At 40.2% G+C, this 23,486-nt stretch overlaps 1 protein-coding gene across 1 annotated transcript in view; it reads right to left on the bottom strand.

Moving 5' to 3' along the window:
• Nucleotides 1–23,486, bottom strand: part of PTPRG (protein tyrosine phosphatase, receptor type G) — a 386,788-nt gene that overhangs the window by 111,210 nt on the left and 252,092 nt on the right. Inside the window, exon 8 of the mRNA XM_027640323.1 lies at nucleotides 642–708. Coding sequence (XP_027496124.1) covers nucleotides 642–708 — 67 coding nt within the window. The remainder of the gene's footprint in view (nucleotides 1–641; nucleotides 709–23,486) is intronic.

Below are 23,486 nucleotides of genomic sequence, written 5' to 3'. Positions count from 1 at the left end.
TCATTGCTGATGATGCATTACCTGTGGTAAGGCTTCAGGAAAATTCCTAAGTAAAAAATTGGTTATAAAAGTATAAAATATATTAATATTTATTTCAGTACCTGCTATAAGTTCAAGGATAATAGGTATATGCATCAGAACAGCTGAATGATCGTATTTATGTCAGCATTAGAAAGATGTTCATCTGCTGCAAAGTTTAATTAATTTTCATAGATAGTTAATTTTCTGTTTCATTATCAGCTCCCTAAATTTGAAAGACAAATAATTTATAAACAAATAGAAACTTCAGAGAGGAGTATTTTTAGAGCAAACAGAAGATAAATAACAGAGGGAAGCATCCACCCTGCCTTCGAAGTACTAATATGAATGATATATTGCAGCAGGTTTTGATTGATAACTTACGCATTCTAGAGCACTGACTGAAAAGAAACAAATTGTTTACTGTTAACCCCAAACCATTTTCAGGTAACAAATGACTCTGATCTTTACCAATCAAATAATGGCTGTGATGCCCTTAAACATCAGTGAATGAGGAATGTGTAGGCTCACTGTGTCCTTCCAGGGGTGACCTGATCACGTAAGGACAATATTCATGCCCTTCTCCCCTTCCCAGCAAGAAGAAAGTTTAAACAGCTACTTACCGTGATGTACGACGCCCTTCAACCCATGGATAATGGGATCCAGTGCTGAATTGTCCCTCTGACTGACCTACATGCAAAGGATACAGGATTGGTTACATCTACTCTGGCATCAGGCAGAACAGTCTCAGTTTAATCTTCTAAAGAGAAAAAAAAAAAGATGTTATCTAACTATCTGCTTAGTTCTCACATTTACAATGGATCTTCACCAAATTCCAAAATACATGGTGTAATAAAATAAAGTGAGGAACGTTAAATCAAAAGAAAGTGTCCTTTGAATTCTGTAAAACATTAGCCACATTATCAGCCCTGCAAAGCCTAAAAACACAGAGCTGATTTTTCTCCATCTACTTCTGCTTTCATAGAGGAAAACGGCTGTGATAAACAGAAGTTATCTTGGACCAGTTCATTCCTTACTGATATGGCCATAAATCTGATGCTGCCACTGCAGTCAGTGAAGCTGGACCCCTTTCAGCCCTAATGGAGCTGGGCTTTGGCATCTCATCACTATTCATATTTTTAAGTTTATTTAATTTAGTGTCACTTGGACAAAAGAAAGGGAAAAAAGCTTTGTGAGAGGATATAGAAAAAATCACCAGTTTTTGACAATGTAATTGCATGCAGTGCCAGACCAAAACTTGCAGCATTCCTTCTATCTCCCAGTCCACATCCTCTGCAACGGTGAGATCCAGACCAGAGAGAGGAGGGGAAGGCAGCAGGAAGGATTAACTCTGTTGAGCTCCACAACTTCCAAATTAAACCCATCACTTCAGTCCCTTACTTGCACACAGCCAAGGAATTTACAACCAATAATGCATTTTTTTTTTAACCTTTTGCCTCTTCAGAGGTATTGAAGGAATAACTCACAATTTCTGGGAACATGTTCCATTATTTAAGTTACTTGCCAATTTACTTTTGGGAGATAAATACTGGCATGTATCTCATTCATGGGGTACATTTCTCTTTTTTTTCCCCACCAGTCAGCTTCAGAACCTGAGCAGTGTTGATCGTTTCCGGATGGACTGCTCCCAGTGGGCAACACATCAAATGCAAAAGAGCTTCTCTGTACTTTACTGCCTGCTGATGACCTCAATGTCATGAGGAATAGCAGAGTTTAATCACATTATGGCTGTGTATCAATATATTCAGAAAGGAGTAGAGACAAAAGAAGAAAACCCTGAGAAGGGACCTTGTGCCCAACAGGGAACACACTGTTGCGAGAAGCACAGAACCAGCTTGGACCTTACTCTTAGGAAGAGGACATAATTGACAACAGCACATCCAAAAAATGCGTTATAATAAAAATATCACAAATTTAATGGCCAGACAAGAAAACTAGAAGCAACTGCCCAAGTTTCACAATCACATACCTTCTCGTCCTTCCTCCCCATGACTAATGAGGAATCTTAGAAACCTCATTATCTTCTTAGCCAACTTCATTGAGATAAACCACAACAAACCACCTTTCTTTTTTCTGTTTATTTGGCCTTTGAACTACTGTGCTGTGTTCTGGACGCATTTCTGTGCACTTCTCTAAAGACAAAATGGTTTGGTTTGGTGTTGCAAATGGAAATTGAAAATCCCTTCCTCATCACAATACTCCAGAACTTGCAACGATTAGCTAGGGTAAGAAACTCAATAAAATTATGAAAGGAGAAAAAGCAGCTTTGAAATATATACAGCTTAGATGTCACTGGACATAATACTATTAGCCCTGAAGGCTGTAAGCTCCTTGAAGCATGAACTTTTATATGCCCAAAGGGGTGCTCTGTGCACTTTGGATCCTGTATAAATAATAATCACAGCACAGTGGACCCGAAGACTCACTTTGTAAGTTCTGTCTGCCATCTGACAAGTCAACAACAAACACTAAAAATAGAGAGCCTGTTACGTGACACATTCCTGCATCTTCTCCATTCATCCAGGTCTCACAAAAAAAAAAAAAAAATCCAATTAAAAATAAAAGTCATTAAAATGCCACCAGCAATTAAGTACAGGAACATAAGAAAACCTTGTACTGGACTTAAACAATGTTTTATTTATTGCTGCCTAACCATAAGCAGTAAAGAGTTTTATTTTGTTTATATTGGTTTTATTTCTGGTGACAGCTGCAATCAGTTTGAAGAAAGCAAATAGACAGAAAGAATCCTAAAGGTTAGAACTCTTCCTTCTGGGACTTTGTGTCAAAGCAGATCAATCCTTAACCTCAGTCCTGGCAGCGCCCCTTTAATCTGCTGAGGTGGTACAACTGCATAGATGCACACAGGCTTTTTGATAGCACATTCTGCAAATGTGCTGTGTTCTTCAATAGCATGAAATCAACAGGCATGTTATTTCTTTGGGGGCTGGAGAGCAAACGCTCCATGCATCTGTAATCATGTTTTCTCCAAGGGTATAAGGAGTGGAATCTCATGTTTCCTTAAAAAATCACATTCAAACAAGTATCACTTGCAGAGATGTTAGTTCAGACCTGTATGGGATATAGCTTTATTTTCCTTTCGGATGCTTTCTCTCTTTTTTCCTTATACTCTCACATGGTTCCCTCACACTTCACTACAACTGCTTCAGGATCTTAGCAAGACCATTAGAAAAGCACCTAGAAGTTTTCTCATTTTGTGGAAGGGTTCAGATTTCAGAAAAAAAGTTTTCTTATATCTTTTTCTTCTTCAAATTCTTAAAAAAAAAAAACAAACCAAAAAACCCACCTTGAATATCCTCTCTCTTTTTATTGCACGTCTCTGTATCCTTTTTCTGGCTGTGTTCACAGAGAAAAGGAGGTTTCTGAAACCCAAAATGTCAAGTTCTATCCCTGTTGCTGTATGACTCTGGTTTAACTGGCCTGCAGCTACCATGCTGGTAGAGATCACAGATTCACCCATACAAGAATCCTGTCTCTGCCAACAGCTGATACTCAAAAGAAAGGAAGGGCAAAAAATAGCTGAAGGAAAAAAAAGGACAAAAATCTCCAGAATAAGAAGTGTCCTTCTGACCTGCTTTATGATTCCATGTCATGAAGCTTGAGCTTATATCCTTCTGCAAACTGCTTTTATCTTTCTTTGTTATATAATATGTGTTACAGCAGTGTATTTTTATTATCTTATGAATATATCCCAAAGCAAAACAGCAATGAATTCTCCAGATTGATTTTACATGCCATGTTTCTGCTGATGCCTTGGCTACAGAGTAAGAGAAAGATCATACAACTGCAACTGGGTCTTGGCACTTTTGCTTCACCCAACAAACACCTGCCAAAGCTGGGCAAAGTTTTTCTTTTCCTGTAAGAGAAGAGTCATGCGTTTCCCCCTCTTCCTTCAAGACCCTAGCACAGAAGAAACACCACGAATGGCAGCTTCTCAAGCACAGGAATGTCAGGCACAAACACAAAGCTGTGATGCTGCTGGCCACAAGCTTGCTGCATGGTGAGTATTAACAGCCAGATGGAAAAGCATCCTGAAACTGCCCTAGAACAGCCACAGTACCACTACTACAAATGTTGTTTCCTGAACAAGATGCTTTTGCTCAAGACTGACTAACACACTATAGGTCTGAAGAAAACAGATTAAATAACGCTTGTGTGCATCATTCACAATTGAAAAATGCCTATTAATCCTTCTCAGCAGAAATAAACAGGTAACTACCACACTAAGCACAATGGAAAACAAACACAGAGATAGCATTAAGCAGTTTCCTGTGCTAACAGAGCTCTCACCATAGGGTAAATACGGGATGAACATGACATGAAGAAGCAAAATCTCTTTGTTTATTGTACCCTTTGGTGACTTTGATACCTGGTGCACATGCCATTCTGAACAGAACAAATGGCTTGATGTTAATGCAACGAACAAAACGAACATTTGCAACATAGGAAAAGGCAAGGCACAAGTGACTCCATTCTACAGTCATAAACTAGAGATGTTTTTCACATGAAGTCATGGTGGAAATCATTACTCTACAGGTTAGACTTACTTACAGCTCCCACATCTGATCCAGGGACTGAGAAATGATTCCTTCCTCAGTGAACAAGGTTGATCAAGTCATGAATTCTATTGACAACAGTGTTAACACATCTCAGCAGCACAACCTGTTGTCCCCTTGCTTGAAAGTGCTGTTTTTACAGCTCTAGCCTCGAGGGCAGACCAGGGAGTTCAGCACCTTCTCAGGATAATGTTATTAATGCTCCAAAGAGGACAGTTCCAGTGAAAAAGCAGAGAAGGAGTGCAAGGAGGACACACAGCACCTCAGCCAGGTTGTCCATGCCAGTATGGGCATCAAGCCACAGCATATGAAAACAGACTGTACTGGGTAAGGTAGTACTCTATGGAAAGCCCCTGTGTTACAGCAGTACTAAGCTCAGTGTGTCCTAAAGAGTTAAAACATCCCAACCAGTTCTCATTCTCTATCACTCATTGTATATAAATAGCTAAAGCTCTCTGTTCATCTGATTATTTTATAGGACAAACTCAGAACCTCCCGAAGACCCTGATTTCTCAAAACTCAACAGAGTTGTAAAGTGTTAAAATTTGTATCATATGCTATATAATTTAAGCCATATGCTAAAGTCATGTAACTAATCCATGACCTGTCTTTCTGCTGGAAACAGTTCTATAAAGCAATAAAAAAAGGTCTCTGGCAAAAATACCGAGCTTGCAATGCTTATTTCAGAAACAGTTACAAATAAAAACAGGGGAACCCCCAAATACACACTGAGGCAGCTGGAGAGGCCACTCAGCAACACCAGACTTTATTTACAAGACCCCTGCCCAAAGGGTCAGACTTCCCTCCCCTTCCCCATTGCTCCAGGTAGCATCCCCGAAAGCATCAGGTTATCCTTCCACCAGCCAACACAAGAAGGGCTCAGGAAAACACCACAAAGCTCTCTAATGATCACTGGTACCAGCCACCTTGTGAGAAGTAGATGAATATTAATTGCTTGAACAGCTCAGGAGTAAGGAATACACTTCCCTTTTAAAAATATGTTTAAATAGATATGTCGGGTGGAAAAAAAGGGTGTGGGGAAAAAAGAACTGAAGGAAACCCACGTATTTGTGTTGATATGAAATACAAATTTCTCTTTCATTTCCACCTTAAAAAAAATCTGGCATTTGGACATTAAACTGTCATAAATTTGCAGCAACTGCTTTCAAGCTCATTAAATGGGCTCACAGACAGTATTGCAAAGCATCTCAAAGTGAAGGAGAATGCCATAGTCGGCTATATTGAAAGGTGAAATGACATGCATTTTGTTCAAGGCAGAGGAAAATGAATGGCAACAATTTTGTGATACAGTACCTGAGCCTTTCCCCTCCGAATAGTGATATAATTTACTTTTCTCTCCCACTGCAACATTTGGCCCTTGACTTGGAAACTAAATCTTCAATCTATCAAGCCTTACCCATCTGCTAAGTGAAATGGCCAAGACAATCTGCATGCCTTGAATTCGAGATAGCCAGCTGCTCCCAGAGTGCTGCGGCATTAACATCCAGAGACCATCCTCTCGTGCTGTAAAGGACGGTGTCTGCCAAGGATGAATGACTACATACTTAACCGTGGCAGCTGAAGCCAGTGACAGTGGCTGACACAGTGAGATGCCAATGTGTCAAACTCTACTTTCAATTACAATGGTGAAAGTCAGGGGTAATATTCCCCCAGCCGCGCACCTTCAGCTCCCATACAGCTTGTGGTAAAGACACACAACTCACCAGCCAAATACCCAGGTCTCCAAACACTCTGTACAAACAACTAAGAATAAAAAGAAAACTATTATAAATTAACTATGTTGCATAGATTAAATTGTCCTGTAGTGTTTCAGGACAATCAACATGGTTAAACAATTTATTCTTTTATCAGCTTAGCGGTGTTGGACAGATGCCAGTCCTCAATCTCTACAGGAAAGGACCTGATTTTCACTGGCTTAGAACAGAAATTAGAAGAATCCCATTAATGTGAACATTGTGTCACACAATATATATATTAATATCACAGCAACAGGATTTCAAAGAATCCAAGATAATTACCATAAAAAGAAACATTTTTTTTCTCAGTAAAGGGAAAGTACTAGGGATACTGCTTGTGAAACTCTCCAAATTCATGTCTTTGGGGCCAAATAATTTCAGGGCTAGCTATCCCTGCTCCTAACCCCTCTGAACAACAATCCTTTATCCCGCATTGGGCTGCAGCACTGGGAAAGGACACACATCCTGGCTTTGTGGTTCCCACCCTTCTACTCTGCACTATGCCCATTGTCTCACCTCTCACTTCTCTCCCTTTTGAAGTCCACACTGTAAAATCTGCTTGTGGATAAATATCTCATTTCTTAAACATTAATGAATAAAAGGAAGTGAAATATTTCAGCCGGATCTGGAATGTGGATGAACAGATATGAAAAGTTTACATGTGCCTTGCTTTGAAATAAAGTAGGAAATATTTGTCTGGACCTTTTCAGGAGAACTGACGGGTGAGAAGGGATACTGGTCGACACTGCAGCACACTGAGATATCTGTGGAGCCAAGAAAATGCCTACAAAGCTCCTGACATAATCATAATCTAGATTTGGTGCTCTAAGTTTTTCACCTTCACAGGCACTAAATGATCCAAGAATGATATATTCCTGCTCCTCCACAGATGATATTTTCTTCCATCTCCCCCATATAAGCTATAATTGCACATCTCTCGTTTGAGTCAATGCAAAAGGACAAATCTGGCCAAGAGCCTGCAGCCTGACAGAGGTGAGCTGGGAGGCAGAAGGCATTTGCTGTGTAATGAATGGACTGCCCAAAGTAAGTATCTGGCAGGATATATTTGTAAGGGAAAACAAGAAATGGAAACAGCCCCCTTAATACTTCAAGTTGCTGCTCATGTGTAAAATCAGAGAGAATAACAGGTACCCAGGCAAAATGTGACACTGAACCTTATGCTGGCACATGCACTATTTCACACAGATACTACCATGACCTTTGGTTTTTTGAAAATGTGCATTAGAGCTGATTTTGCCTTTGCCTACGGCAACGGGTTTCAGGTTCAGTGATTTGAAGGCAAACTCCGTTGAGTTAAATCTGGGTTTTGGCCTTCAGGTGTTAATAATCCTGCTATGAATGAAAATATACCGAAGTCATAGAGGTGCATATGCTGGAGGAGGGGTTGTTCCTAAATGTCTCATTCACTATGTTGTTTGGGGGGGGAAAGTTAATGAGTCTTTCAATGATTATTTTAAATAGAGTAATGGGTGTGCATTGATCCTTCTAGCTAATTCCACTTTGAATAATACATCATTCTGACTGAAAGCTTGCTAGTGATGTATTAACTTCATATTTCACTACAGCTTTGGAGGGTATCTACACTGAGATATTAAGTAACAGTGCCAAAGAGGAAGCTGCGCTTTTTCCTTTACTGTTTTTAAGTCCAAAATGGTTTTAAAAGCTATTGAACTGACTTTGGGGTCAGGTGTTCTGGCTGTCCCTCATCTTTGGTTGAGTGCAATGCCGCTGTTTGCAACTGCTCCTCTCAGCCTTTAACTCACCCCCTCCGTCACAGCCTCTGCACCTGAGTTAGTTACAGACATCCTGGGACAAGCATGGGACAAACTAGGTTATTGATCAGCAACTTCTCCTTTCATTATGTCCATTAGGGATGCTTGGAAACACAAGTAGCATAAACACCCTCTTTCACACCAAAGGTTGGCTGAAATATCCGTGTCACAAGAAGAGCAAAGGGACGGCACTGGCACCACAGAAGAACAGACAACAGAACCTGCACCGGCGTGTTGGTGCAATGGGCTGATACAGGAGACTGTCTCAAAAAAACCAAGACTGAGAAGCTCAGAGGTAGAGTTAAGTCTACTTAATAACTCAGCTCAGAGTACTCTGTGTCCATGCACACCGAGTTTCTTTGTTAGCAGACAGAAACATTGATCGTGCATTGTACACCTGCTGGCAGCGACTGATCGGATCACCGGGCTGAGGAAGACTCTGCAGCTTCCCCTCCACAGCATTACCTCCATTCACCATCACAAGATTTGCAACCAGCAGGATGGTAAGAAACAGCCAGCAATGTATTTTCCTTTCTTTTTGTAAGGCACTCGTTTGCCCAAACTTTGACTCTCTCCAATGATAAGTTAAGAATTAATTTCCCCAAAGCATTCTTGCACGAATGCAGCTAATTTACTGCAAGTGAATAGCAGATTCAATTAACAAATTATTGAAAGATCTTAATACGCATATATCTAAGGAAAAACAAAAGATATGTGCAGCCCAAAAGCACAATCTGATTAGGAGCAATAGAATATCTCAGATACAAAGCTCTGTGAAAGACAAAAATGTAATTGCAACACAGAGGAGAGGCAGCTTCAGTGGCAGCTTCTCAAAGCTGGGAAAGCTTGATTGATAGACTTTATCATCTGCAGCTGCGCAAAAAAGGGCTAGAGGAGCTGTAAGTTTATTTAAAGCAATTTCGGTGCACTGAGCCTACTTGTTCTCCTTTGAGAAAATAATATGATTTCTTCACAGAGCATGTAGTCTACTTATTTAAGCAGCAGTGTGCAAGATCTTTCAATCCTACCAGCAGTTCAGCTGGAAAAATGACACATCAGGGGGTAACATTTTATCAGGATGGAGGCTATTTTATAAAAACTGCCATCAGTTATAAACTGTTCTCACCATCTGAGTAAAAAAAAAAAAGGGGGTGTGTGGAGGGAGGAAAGGAGTTGGGTGTCTCTTAGATTTTTCAAAATTTGCTCACTTTACTGCATTTTTTAGGTAAAAATAACCATTTTGACCTAAGTTGGGAGGAAATGAAAAAAAATATAATGAGCACAACAACCAGATCATCCTACAACACTCACTCCTTGAGGTACACCTTCACACATTTGGAGAGGCTTAACTCAAAACTGTGAAACCACAAATGGAAGTTAGGTCTCATTTTCACCTGCTCCTGGCCTGAATTTGGTACAGAAGTGTGCAACTGAGAAAAAAATATCTTCAGCTATTCTTTTCTTTTCCCTTCTTTTTTTTTTTTTTTTTTTTTAAACAATGAAATCTGGTGGCTAAACAAGCAAATGTGCTGGGCAAAATGCAAAGGGTGGAAGGGAACAGCTCAGATGGACATCTGGAACTCCAGCATTTTGCAGGGGTTTAATTTAAACATGCCAGCAAAGCTTGCCTGGGATGCAGCAGAGATTTCCAGCCTTTCCCTCTCTTCCAGCCAACACAAAGGATTTTGGTGAGAGAGGTCACATCAATCACTCCCTTAAAATGAAGAAAAGGAATCGTCTCAGCTTCCCAACATCTTTCATTCATTCTACATGAAAAGTTCTCATTTTTTTCTCTCTCCCAGCACTGCCCTGGGCTCCCTCCAGCCCAGCAGTACAGATGACTCAAGCCGGCATCTATGAGTCACAAACACAAAGGATGCAGAAATGTCAATTAAGTTACACAGTCACTTCCCTAATGACAACCACACCTCAGTTCACAATTAAATTAGAAATCCAGGGAAAACAAATTGTTGTAGGGCAGATTCTTTTTTTTTAATCTCATGCTTCGAAAAATCAAATTCTAACACAGTTTGTTTGCCATTTCTTTTACTTCATTTTTAAGGAGGTTGGTGTGAGCTGATCTCCCAAAACTGCAGCAGGAATTTTTGCAACACTTAATCCCCCATGTCTAATGCAGCAGTCATGGGCTGGGAGGGCTCTCGGGCTTCCAGGCATCTTTGTGGTACAGAAACACAACGTTAAACCAGTGGTGTTCATTAATAGCTTTCCAGCACAAAAGGACAACTATGATACATTTTTTGCATTTGTAATTTTCTTTCAAGCAAGTTCTTCCATTTTTACTTATCTTCTGTAAATGTTCAGTGTCATTTAATTTCTTGCAGATGTGTGCAGCTTTGCAAAATGCTATGAACTTGCACAATTCAGTGCTCACGGTACCTAAGGCAGAAAGCACCAACTAATCCTCAGACTCTCCTCACTTCTGCCTCCGCTCTCATGTCTGAGTTGCCTCCCTCTTCCATCACCCACCTGCCACATCCTCCTCATTCTCTTCCCACCCAGTGAGCTGTTTCTGTCTCCTCCAACATTACAGCATCCTCCCTTCCCAAACTGTTCCACTTACACCCTTGAGCACCCCTGCACAACTCTCCAACCTCATCCTCTCCACCTCCTGCTTCCCCAAGGAAGTCCCTGTGCCCTTCCACCCCCCTGGATGGTCTTCATGGAGACAGAAGTAGCCCTGGCTACCCAGGATGGTGAGTGGGTTTGTCCAGGGGAAACCTGGATGCCAGCAGAGAGGGTGTCAAGGATAGCAGCTGCAGGATTGCCAAGGATTCCAGAGCCAGTGGGCTTCCAGTGTGGGTGCACCAGGAGCCCCATCTTTGAGCCAGGGTGGGTACCAGCAGTGGGGCAGTTGCAGTGGTAGAGCTCCAAGAAACAGGTAAGATGGACAGGCAGTCCATCTTAATCTCCTTTAAGCCACCGAATTAAGAGTGGCAGGATGTGGCCTACAATTTTTTTGTCAGCTGCTTCTAAACTGTTCAAGTTCCTGGAGCAACAAAAGTACAGCTCACCCTCACCTATTTCACCTGGTGTAACACTACACACAACAGTGAGGATCACATCAAGATGTTTATTTTTCACTGGGTTAGCATGACCCAACAACTCACTCAGTTCCTTACAAAAACACTTCAACAACTATCATAGCTATATAGTTTAAAGGAAATGGGGAAATTTTTGCAGAAAAACAGCACTTAGAACACAAGTGCATTAAAAGCCTGGGAAACATTCAGTTTGTGGCAGCAGTTTCTTCCTCTCGAAATACAAAGAAACACAAAAACTAACATGACACGTATGCTTGTTTCAAGATGTTCTACATTTCAGCAGTGGCAAAGTGAACGCTATTCAATCACTGCGAGTAGGTGACAGTCTTAAAGCCACAGAACTCCTCAGGACGCTCTAGCCTTCATGCCTCCGCTCCACGGGCTTCTTACAGCTTTCCGGTGCTCCTGTGGAGCATGACCCATCTATGGAGGGGGTTTTCAAGCTCTGTCTCTGGTCAGGAAGCCCTCCTCCTACACAGGATCTAACTTCAAAATTGACGGAATCTCAAAATCTCAGGGAAAGGTATGAGAGAAAGAATAAAATACAACTGAACGAGATTTAAAACAAAACTTAAAACACGGTTAGAACAAAAGGTGCTCTTTGAACAAGTCTAGCCTGACCCAGAACAGTGAAGATGCTTCCTGCAGGTGGGTGTACACAGGAATACTCTCAGGAAGAGTCTTCCATCTCTCCTCTCCTCCTCTCTGAATCTGCTTACCAGAGAACCTGGTTATTAATTTGAGGTGTTTCCTTATTCTTTTTTCTTCCTTCTCCCACCCCAGCACTTTAACTCTTGGATGTCCAGAGATCATGCACGCCGGTTATGATCTGATCACTAATTCTGTGGCAGTCAGCTGGACCATCCAGGCTCCTGGCACGTGTTTTGCCATGACCCCAGTTGTGGTACCCACCTCTAGAAAAGTTTCTTATCTCTCTTCTTAAGACCAGGCAGGCTGCACGGTCTTTTGATACCACCACCTTCATATAACCACCTGTGACTGACACCACAACCCACATTTGGTTTTTCCCTGCCAACAGCCTGAGCTGGTATGGAGCTAGCTAAAAAGCCAGTGTTCTGTGAGGGCAATTCACAGAGGGCTGGCACAGAGGGACATGTTCACTGCCAGGCTGCACAGGCAACCCCACCCGAAACGCCTGAGACCAACACAGCCTGAATTCCAGCCCAGTGTTACATGCATATGAGGAGCACTGCTGGCTGCTTTGAGGATAAGAGGTTTTCCAGAGCTAAGGGCAGCAAGTACCACTGCCCAAGGAAGGAATAAAAAAATCTCCTCTCTTTAGGGGCAAGACACCAGTTATATGGCTCAGATGCAATGCAAGCAATAACGAAGGAAGAAAGAGGGCACTTCCTCAAAGGCAGGCATAGGCTGGGCACTTAGGACACAAATGCAGCATTAAAAAAAATTGCTTCTGACACAAGAACAGCTGACAGAGATAATCTCCACAGCTCAGCACCAATTTATACAATCTTTCAACAACTCCATTAGACAGGTGTGGTAGCAGCCAGCTGTACTGCATGCACAGACCAAAGTTTCTCTATTGCCCAGATGGCTCTGCAGCACACCAAGGTAGTGCCATCTGCCCAGGCATCACCCTCATCTACCACCACTATCTGTCCACAGAGAGGTATTGGTATCAACTTGAGGGGTAATGCAGAGCTGGTCTAGGTAATGGATGAGTTAAGACTCCAAAATGATGGATGTTCCCATCCACAACACAGTGACCCCCAAACAGCTCTACCCAGACAGGTTCAAAAGCCAGCTTTACTTTTGGCCTTTAATTCTCTGCCCAAGTTATGAGCAGAGACAAGTCAAGCCATAAGGCTGGGTGGGGTGCATGCTATTAGGGAAGGTAAGCTTATTAGCTGAAATGTAATAAATCTCTGTAGATATCTGGAATAGCAGAAGGCAACAGTTTGCTTAGCCATATCACTGGTAATGAGTTGGCAAGAGAAGAGAATTTCAAAGCGTTAACCTAAAGCTTAATTTGACCAGTATGCACTTTGGGAGAGTACTTAATAAGACTGGTTCACCCAAGATGGGGAACTATCTGTCTGCTCGTGCCTTCCATGAAATGCAGCAGGATATAAAAAAGTGTGATTTTAGCAGTTTAGAATACAAAATGCAGGGAAAAAAAATCTTAGAAAAGTGATTGATGCAGTCTAATCATGTTTCACACAAGAGCATTTCAAATTATGTTAGATATTTTTATAGGATCTAGATATGATAAAAAAGGTTTGCCAGGTGGCAAGGTAGGCAGGGGGGAGGAAGGAGTAAGAAAATAATTTTATGTTGACTGCTTCTAATACACAGGCATGTGGATAATGCCATACAAACCACGGATAAAATGCATAAAAAAAATTTGCTAGCTTAGCTGTTAGGGTTATGGAGCTTTGCTTTCTAATCAACGCTTACCCATATAGATGTTTTTAAATATTGATCTGGTAAGCATGATCCCAAGGGAAAATAAATATCAGAAGGGGTGATTTAATTCAATCATCCTGATTCCTGCATAACATGATCCTATTTCTTCAAAAACCCAGAAAGCAGTAACTTAAGTGAAGCTTATAGATCAGCTAATATATTTACAACCTTAAAATAACATGAGACACACTATAAAATATGCTGAGATCCAAAGTTAATCTCTTTTAGCAATATTCTTGCAGCAAGTAAAGATGAATTTTATGGTGAAAAAATCCATTTTATCAGGAGCAAGACTGAGCTTTCTAATAACTGAGCTACTTTCTAATGTGGCATATCATTTTACTTTACTTATAAAGACGAGTTTGCAAAATCTCCAGTTAGGCTTCATTTGATACAGTAGAGATGTTGCACAACCAATACCCTCTTTCAGAAAGTCTCTTTGCTCTTGATAATGACCACATTACAATGCATTTTTGATGCACAGAAATGGTACTGTTACAATCAGCAGCTAAACACTTGTTCTGATGGTGTCAGCCAGGCAGCTTTTCCTTGGCTTCTCAGAGCTGTGAAACAGTTGCAAACACCATAAGCTCATAGGAAAAATCCTGCTCCATCAAAACTCACTGTTCAGAGGTGCTGAACAGATTTAAGTAATCTTTATTTAACACATATTCTGATTTTCAGCATAGGATAAAATGGTGATTGGCATTCTTGACTCTCATCTATCTCCAGGAGAGTGTAAAAAGCACATTCCAGCTTCTATGCTGGTTTTGTTCTGGGAACTCTGATACGAGCACAGCTGAAATTAAAGCTAAGGGAGGTTTAATATTACTCAAACCAGGACCATTGAGCTCATTTCGGACTCATCACCTCAGTCAAATCAGTGTGCTCCTCTGTGAATCCCAGATGTGAAAGATACGTCTGAAAGCTACTGTAAAAGTGTTCCCAGGTTTACACACCCTCATTTCCACACCACAAACTTGAAGATTTCTGATTTAGACTCACAGGAGGTAAAACATCAGATACAAAGATTGCTCTGGGCAAGCTGCCATCTCGGCTGCAGAATTATTTTGGGGGGCGATATGCCATCAGCATTATCAGCTAAACCATCAGCCATACATACAAATGTCTGCCTCTGTACAAAGACATCAAGAAGGGACCAGACTAGACTGATTTACTTTCATTGCCTTTCTTTGACCTCTGGAAAGAAAACCACAGGCTCAGAAAACCCTCAATAATAATCTCTGCCACAACTGTCCTGCAGCACAGAAACTACAGACGACAAAAACCAGCAACAACTCAATCTGATGGCAGTAACCTGTAACACTGGATTTTCAGTAATTTAGGATAGATTATAATTAAATTACTGAGGGAAATTTTCCTGCACACCTGCTCTGCATCATGGGTAATGTTTAGGAATTATACAAGAAACCACACATATCACTGGTAATAACTGGGGTGGCCTATATGGACGTGCCAACCTGACACCAATCCATGCTGATGGCACCCCTGGAAGGGGTGGGCAGCACCCCCTGCTCTCAACCACTCCTCTTCCCTCCCTTGCATGCTTTCATGCTTTCTCATCACATCCAATCTGGGAAACACACTGACATTTCAGCTGGATCTGTTCTGTGACTTCACTAAGGATGGATGGTGTGGGCAGTGCAGACAAAGACACAATTAGGATGACTACATAACCACCTCACTGATTGTACAAAAATGACACGTTCCATTTATTTGTACAATTTGAGCTGTAAGTGATTCTTACATCTCACAGCAGCCTATTAACAGAAAGAGACTTTGTGAATGGAGTATTCGGGTAAACACTTCAAACAAACACATCAATTATGCATAGTCGGTATACTTTTTCTACCTTAGGGATCAAACTGAAACAAGACTAAAGAATTATGTTTTATTTGTATTAAAAATGTATTAGCTACTGTCCGAGAAGGTTTTCTAGAACATTTGGTATGCTACCCAGGAAATTCTGTCTGAAGCTTGTATTGTTTATTATTGCCAATACCAGGAGAAACCTGGCACTGTTATATCTGAGAACTACAGTAATAATTCTTCAGGCAGAACAGCTTATATTTAATAAGAATAACTTTTTCATCTGAGCCAGAAGATCTAAAGGGAAAGGAAGCCCCAATTTTACCCATCTATTTTATATATTCAGACTTTACAACCAATCTTTTTTTTATGGCACAAAGTGAAACTAGGCAATCATTTATGAATAGATCCTGTGCTCACCTTCGCTCAAACTGTGCCATAACACTAACTGGTAACCAGAGACATATGAAGACTGTGCAGTGTCATTGAAGGTACAGAGGGTGAAAACAGGTGTAATTTTTCTAAGGGGTACACAAATTCTGAGCAAAATCCTGATGAACAGGGCAACATGTGAACTGGAGTTTCCTGTTTGAAATGCTAGATTTTTCCATCTATGTCCCATGAATGCAAGCCACATGTAATATATTTGATTAAGCCTCTGAGAGACAAGTGGGTATGAGCACTGGATGACTACAGAGCCTGTTCTTTTTTTTTTTTTTTTTTTTAAAGAAAAAAGAAGTCAAATTAAATTTTAAAAATAGGTGGGTGGACAGACAAAAAAAACTACCTTCATGGAATCCAGGCTGGATGTTTAACAACTGGGAGAAAACAGAGACTCACCAGAGGCAGCTGCTGTGTCTGGGAGAAAGGAAAGAAGATGAACGCACAGCTTTACATCTCCTTTGATTCTGTAACTAAGATCAGTTCTAGAAAACTCTCTGAAGATTTGGACAGCAAGAAATAGATGCTTTATTTACAGCTTCTCTCTTCCTCTCTTTTTCTTAAATAAAAAGGTCAAGTCAAAATGCACCATATTTGGAGCATGTAAGAAGGGTGGGGACAAAGCAATCTTTGCTATCACAGAGAAAAGTTACTTGCAGCAAGGAAGCCACATTTGATGGGCTTCTCAATGCTCAGAGACACAAGAGAGACTCCACAAGGGGTTCTTGTCCCTTCCCTAGAGCAGACAACAGGTGAGAAATGAAGCCTGCCTGAAATCTGGGCGCCCCTCCACTTTTTCCCTGCTGTCACAGCACTCAGCTCTAGGTCTGCTGTGTGATGCTTGACCAAGTCACCAAGTCATGCATCAACAATGCACAACGGAAAGCAAAATGAAAAAAGTACTACTGTAGTTAGGGAATGAATTGGTTTTCTAGTCTAACGGTTATAATCAGTAGATTTCCTGAGTATCAATCTTCCTGAACCACAGAAGGGGTGACATTACAGACTGACAACTGTAATTTTTACATATTAGACATCTGAGTGTCATTTTCAGGAGTTTGGTAATGAAAACTCCACAGGACATTTTTCTATAAATTTAAAAAATCTCATGGCATGGCTACAAAAGTGGGGGGGGTTTTGTTTTTGTGTGTTTTTTTTTTTTTAACGCAGGGTATTTTTAAATCAGAGAGAAGTAAATTACTGTGTACAAGATGCTGACATTAGACACTATAAATATTTCTAAACTGACTCCACTTTTGAACATCAAGGGTGAGAGAAAGGAAAGAGAGGCAAAATACATGAATGTGTGCTGATCAAGCTTCTAGGGCAAGTTATTAAAATAAAAACACTGAAATGTAAGGGGACAATTACAAGAATTAATGCTAACAAACTGGTATGCAATTTAATGAAGCAAGTTAATAATGGCATCCCACTTGGGATTAATTGCAATACATTAATCAATTAAGAATCATTGAGAAAGCAAAAAAACTGCAGGTCAAAAACATTTACAATGCTGTAAACTGAAAGATAATGATCCTGACATTCAAATGCACATTAAACTAGAAGAGCACAGAGATCTATTCCCCATGCAATGCATACAACCAGCTCTCATTAATGGTTACAACAGATAGCTCAAGACATTGAGGAGAGACCCCATAAAATATACAGAGAGTGTTTTTCAAATTTGTAGCATTGCACAACTTTGAAGTCCAAGTCCTCTCGACAGCAAGAAAGTTTGCAGTTCCTTCCCAGCATCAACAACTGTGATATTTCCACTAAAGAAATCTGAGCAAAGGACTGTGATTTATCACAAAAAGCAGAAGTCACTTGTCAAGCCATCCCCATTGTTAGCCACCCTCCTTCCTGCTGCATCCAAACCAGAGAGGCGATGGCACAAGTTGTGAGTTGTGGTCTCAGACTGCGCAGTTAAAAAAGCATTTACAGTACATTTGGGAAAAAAAAAATCTAATTCTAATTTTTACCTTCAATTAGATTTTTTTCAGACACTTTGGAAGTTCATTTCTGCAGTTATGTCTGACATTAAAAACAAAATAAAAGCCAAAGACTCTCTGTGCATTCTGGTATTTCGCTCTGCACTGTAAAAAGAACTGCATGGCACCACTTTCTGTACAGCTCATATCCTTTAAAACTCAATCTAACAAAAAGGCTTTAATTGAAAGTACTGCATTTTAGAGGTCATCTGACAACATCAGGCTTTCTGCTTTATTGGAAAATACCAGGAATGAGTTCATAGAGCTGAAGAGAAGAAGGGAAAGGAAGACGATTCCTTGGGCACTGAAGAAGATAAGTGCACATAAGGTAGATTATCCTTCTACACTGCACAGTCAGCCTGTGGATAGAAAAGTTTCAACACAGCAGGTTGCAGCCATCATGATCTAGAGACTGCAAATGCCTCTTGGCAGAACACAGGCAAGCAGAAGCGGAACGATGTGTTTGCTTCCAAGAACGATCTGTTTCAGCCGCCCTGTCAGCCTGTGCCTCCAAATCCAGCCCACCTTTCGCTCACACATTCGTACCTCGCTCCTCCAAGCACGCTTGCTCAGGATGTTCAGGCTGCTGTGTGAACACTTCTGCTCTTAGCACTTACAGATTTAGCCACGTGTTCCTTCTCATGATAAGCCATGACAAGCGTGCAGCCGTGTGAATGGGGGTCTGAACCCACAGCACCCTGCACATCAACAGAAACTTGGCTTTGCATGGCATTTGACATGAGGCAATACCAGGAGCCCAGGCTCTCCACAGTGACCTCAGCAGCAAAGGTGTGTATCAGTGCTGCTGTCAATGGACAGAGAGTTTGGAGAACTGAAGATTATTTGGTAAAAAAAACCCCACAGTGAAAGGGTCAGTGTGTCTTCAGTGCAATTCAGCTCACTAGCAAAGCCCTCATTTCTTGAGCCCAGCAGCACTGAGTAATGAACATCACTGGGCTCACAGCCCTGACACCTTCCCTGTGCTCTCCAAATAGCTCATGGGTTTTGCTCAGTGAGTCCCAGGGCTCACCCCTGCAGTCTGGCCCTTCCTTATCTGCTTCTCTGCTCTGACACAAGTGATGATCTTCAAGAAAGGGATGCAGCTCTGCCCATCTCACAACTGCATCACCCTCCACAGCTAAAAACCTTTTGAAGCTTCTCTAGTAAACTCAAGATTTCATCAGGGATTGTTTGTTAAGTGCTCCTGAAAATCAGCCCACTCATTTATGTACTAAAATAAAAGATGAAGCACCTTATTACAAGAAACCTTAGTTTTTTTAAAGAATCTCTGCCGTAAACAGCAATTTTACTATTAAACATGACCAGTTTGGGCAATGGTAGGGATCAGAATAAAGTTAAAGTCTCACTGTTAAGCACTTGAAACTCAATAAGCACCAAAACTGAAACTGGAGATATATAGATATATATTTTACTCACAGAGCTATTCCCCATCTGTTCTCCCCTTCCTTTCTTATTTTACATAAAATATTCAAAAATATTCCTATTTCCCAAAGAAACTTTCAACATAAGTTGAAATAAAAATCAGACTTTTGGGCTTAGTTAAAAAAATATTTTTGTTTTCTTTAATGGAAAGGGTAGAATATATTTTTTAGAAATAGACAGCTCCCATCAATTTTTATCTTCTACACAAACCCACCTCCAATCAAAATGGTTTCAGTGCAAGTATTTTGCTCAGCATGAGTGCTTGTTGTTAGGCACCTAAACTTGCACATTTTGGCTAAACAAATCACCTCTGGAGGCTGTTCCATGCCATTCACGTACTGAACTCAGTTAAAATCTAATTTTAGAAACTCTCAAAATTTTGTATTTAAGTTCTCCACAATGTAAAATCACTTTCAAAAAATTTATATCCACTTATTCACTGGAAAATGAGGAGAATCGTTTTCTGCTCCAGAGATGGTTCATATGTTACTATACAGCATTACAGGTATTGTACAAGGTGAGTCTCAGAAAAATGTACTCTCAGTGCTGTACTGGCCATATCTACCTACTCTGACTGTGTCTTTATATGTCAGGGTAGCTACTTTGTACCTCTATACTATTCTTCAACCACTTAAAGGCTCTCATACTGCTTTTATTAGTAACAACTAATGGTTTTAAACAACTGCAACATTTCAAAATGCTGAGAAACTGGACTAAGTGAGGAAGGACACATTTCAAACTGTTTTGCTTGTCTTTGCTTACATGGAGAGTTAATAGTATATAGGATTGAATAAGCAGCTTTAGCCTGTACACATTTTCATGTTATGAAGATAATAAAAATATAGCTGTACTAATACATAAATAACACTGCTAATCAATAATAACAGTTTTATTATTCATAAGCAACTATTAATAAAACACCATGGGTTCTAATGTAACCACTGAAAGAATTAATACTGTAATTTAATTTTAAGGTCTTTACATCTATCTGAAGTCTATTAAAATAAATGAAAAATCTCTCAATGACTCTAGAAGATGCCCTGCATGTTAATGATGCCACATGTTATTTTAACTACTGCAAATCACCTCTAAGATATTGCCTAAACACTGGAGCACCGATTATGCTTCATGTAGGTGGGTATAATGTTCCAAGAGAAGTGCACACCTCTTTCTCCATTCTCATTGTCAAAATCAAGCTACTTTTGCTCAGACTTTCAAAAAGCACTATAGCGAGGGAGAGGTGGAATTAGGGAATTTCCAGGAATTGAGACGGGGACATGGGATCCTCGTCTCCTGACTTACATGGTTTTCTCAACACCTACCGTATTTAAAGCACTTATTCACTGAATTTATTTGGTTGTGATGGCAAACACATGAAACAGTTAATGAAAGGGAAGAAGAGGGATGAAAAAGGCTTCTAAGAGAAGTTAAAAGCTGAATTCTGTTGTTTGAGAAATATACATTAAAAAAAGCATATTTGTGCCAAATATTCAACAGCTTTGATGGTGTTCCACCAATTTATTCTGTGATCAGCTCATTTAGGTCCCCGTGAAAAGTTACTGATCTCCTTGAAGAAGCACACCAAGAACTACTATCAAAAAATCTCACAAAAACCAAGGCCACAATTACTCATTTTACTGAAGAACAAATCTCTGCATACATGAGTTAGAACTAAATATAAAGATACTTACATACAAATAACACACACATAGATCTAAAAGTTAGAAGGGCTATACAGTATTTTTCCCACAACCTCACAAAAGTGTCAGCATTGGAAAAGAAAACTAAGAATGGCAACCCAGTAAAAGACCTGTAAACCCCTTGATTTTTACCCCATATACTTTTGAAAATACTGCTAGTTGCACATTTGCTGCCAAGTACCTAATTACCTTTAAAAATCTAGCTCTGCACTGCTAAAGCTCTTGAGTGATCGAGGTATCAACATCACTCATCATTATGGAGCTAATTTTAATGATGAAAGCATTGCTAAAAGTTATTTTAAAATTCATTTTTACTTTAACTTCTTTAGAGATGATTTGTTTGAGTACCTGAGACACAGTAACTAATCACTGATGGTTTTCTTTGCAAATATAAAATAGATTTATATGCCCTCCCTGTAGGAAAAAGAATTCCATCACCTCCTCCTGAATTTCTGAGCTATCGAATATTTGATGAGTGCTTAGGGAATCAGTATTGTGTCTTTTCACAGCAGTAATCAAGGAATGAAGTATTCTCTGTCATAATGAATCTACTGCAGGACTAAGAGATGAATATTTCAAATGCAAAAGCAATATGTTTGTTTTGAACACATTTAAGTTTGGCTTTAATAAAGCAAGTAGTGAAGTGTGCAATGAATTATATTGTTAGATGGTTAAAACAGAGCCATGCAATATGTCTGAATGCATTTAATCCAAGTAACTACTCATTTTAAATGTGACTTATAAATATGTATTACATGCATATAGATGGATGGATGACTCAGGAACCATGAGAGATCTGGGCCTTGCCTTCCACTCCTGGTTTGCTTCAAAACCAGCTCAGCCTGACAATTAACCAAGGCCCGGAGCCAGAACATCATTAACCACAAGCTGAATGTTACGTGGGCTGAAACCGAGCATGTGCACCAACTATTCAAGTTAGGATCGTTTAAATAAAGCCTGAGGTGCCCGGCTGGGCTGGGACCTGCCACGTGTGTTCCAGCAGATGGTGGGTCCCAGTGTGCAGCCACCGGCACATTTAAGATGCCCACAAAGCAACGAGCCCCTCAGCTGGGTCTGTCACTGTGGTGGTACCATATCTGCAGACCCAGAAGCCTTTACTGCAAACCACGAGGATGCTGCTGGCAGGGGGTTATGGGCATGACTAGTTGAACATCTCCCACTAGCACCAGCTTCACTTTGAGAAACACCACATAACCCCAGTACGGAAAGGAACGGTCACAATGTGTTCTCCTGAAAAACCTGTCAGAAGGCAAGGAGAAATCACAGGCATTCTCTCATTTGTCTCCAGAGGACTTTGATTTTTGTTAAAATAACAAGTGAGTTCTCTTTAACAACAAAGAAAAACCCACTTTCAGAGCCCAGTTAGAGATTTCAGGCCAGCTCATCTCATTTGCAAATTGAGAATACCTGCTAGAGTCCCCACAGTGCTATTTTGTGTAAGACCCTCTCAGTGTCTATCCACAATGAGATACAGAGATGAGCAGTTATAGCATTTTGTATTTGCAAGAATTGTTTCCTGAGTTCAACTACTAATTTTTTTTTTATCAGGTCAACTGCCCTGCAGCATACAAACAGAAACAGAATTTATCAACACAGCTTACAACGAAAGCAATGAGAAAAGCACAGATTTAGTTTGCATTTACAAAAAAGTTCCAAGTGCTTCAGTTATACCAGTTCAGAACCAATGTACTTTACCTGGAAATTGCCCCTGAAATAATGAATTCAATAAGGAAAATTTTTATATGGTCCAAGTTAAATTATTTAAAAAGGAAGAAAGAGGGTTCTTAATTATTTAATGTTTCACCAATAATTATATAGTTCAGTATAATGTTCACTCACCAGAGAATCTGATTTTCAAAGGAACATTTGTGAACATCAGTCAAACAAAAAACACCTGCCAGACTATAAACTCAGTTGGTGCAGTACACATTCATTCCAACACAGCATTACTGCATTAGCAAAAATCCACGTCCTGACTTAATGGCAAATCTATCCAATAATTGATGTTAAAATATTTACATAGGAAAGCAGGCATGATTCAGTTTTCTAATGCATTTGTAAAAAACAGTATGACCTCTCTTGCTACAACTTTTTTATAAGTAAGTTCTAGGCAAAATGAGTTTGAGATGGGACTACAGCTCTGGAAAATTGAAAGCTATAAAATTAGTACTTGAGTAATCTAAACTGCCAATCAAAATGTGACCATGGACATCTTAGGGACATTTCATTGAAAAGTCACTAAGAATTAGTTTTAAAAGACAGCTTTAAATTAGCTCCATGGAATACTATCCATGGTATGCTCATCCACGTGGAGCCCTGGGGAGCAAGGCTCAGGGAACACCAAGTATTTCTGAATAAAAAGGTTTTTACAAATGGTGGATCACCAGCTC

This window comes from Corapipo altera, unplaced genomic scaffold (assembly GCF_003945725.1).
Source record: "Corapipo altera isolate COAL_440 unplaced genomic scaffold, ASM394572v1 55, whole genome shotgun sequence".
NCBI lineage: Eukaryota > Metazoa > Chordata > Aves > Passeriformes > Pipridae > Corapipo > Corapipo altera.
Note: the sequence above shows the minus strand (reverse complement) of the source record. Positions and strands in the feature narration are given on the sequence as shown.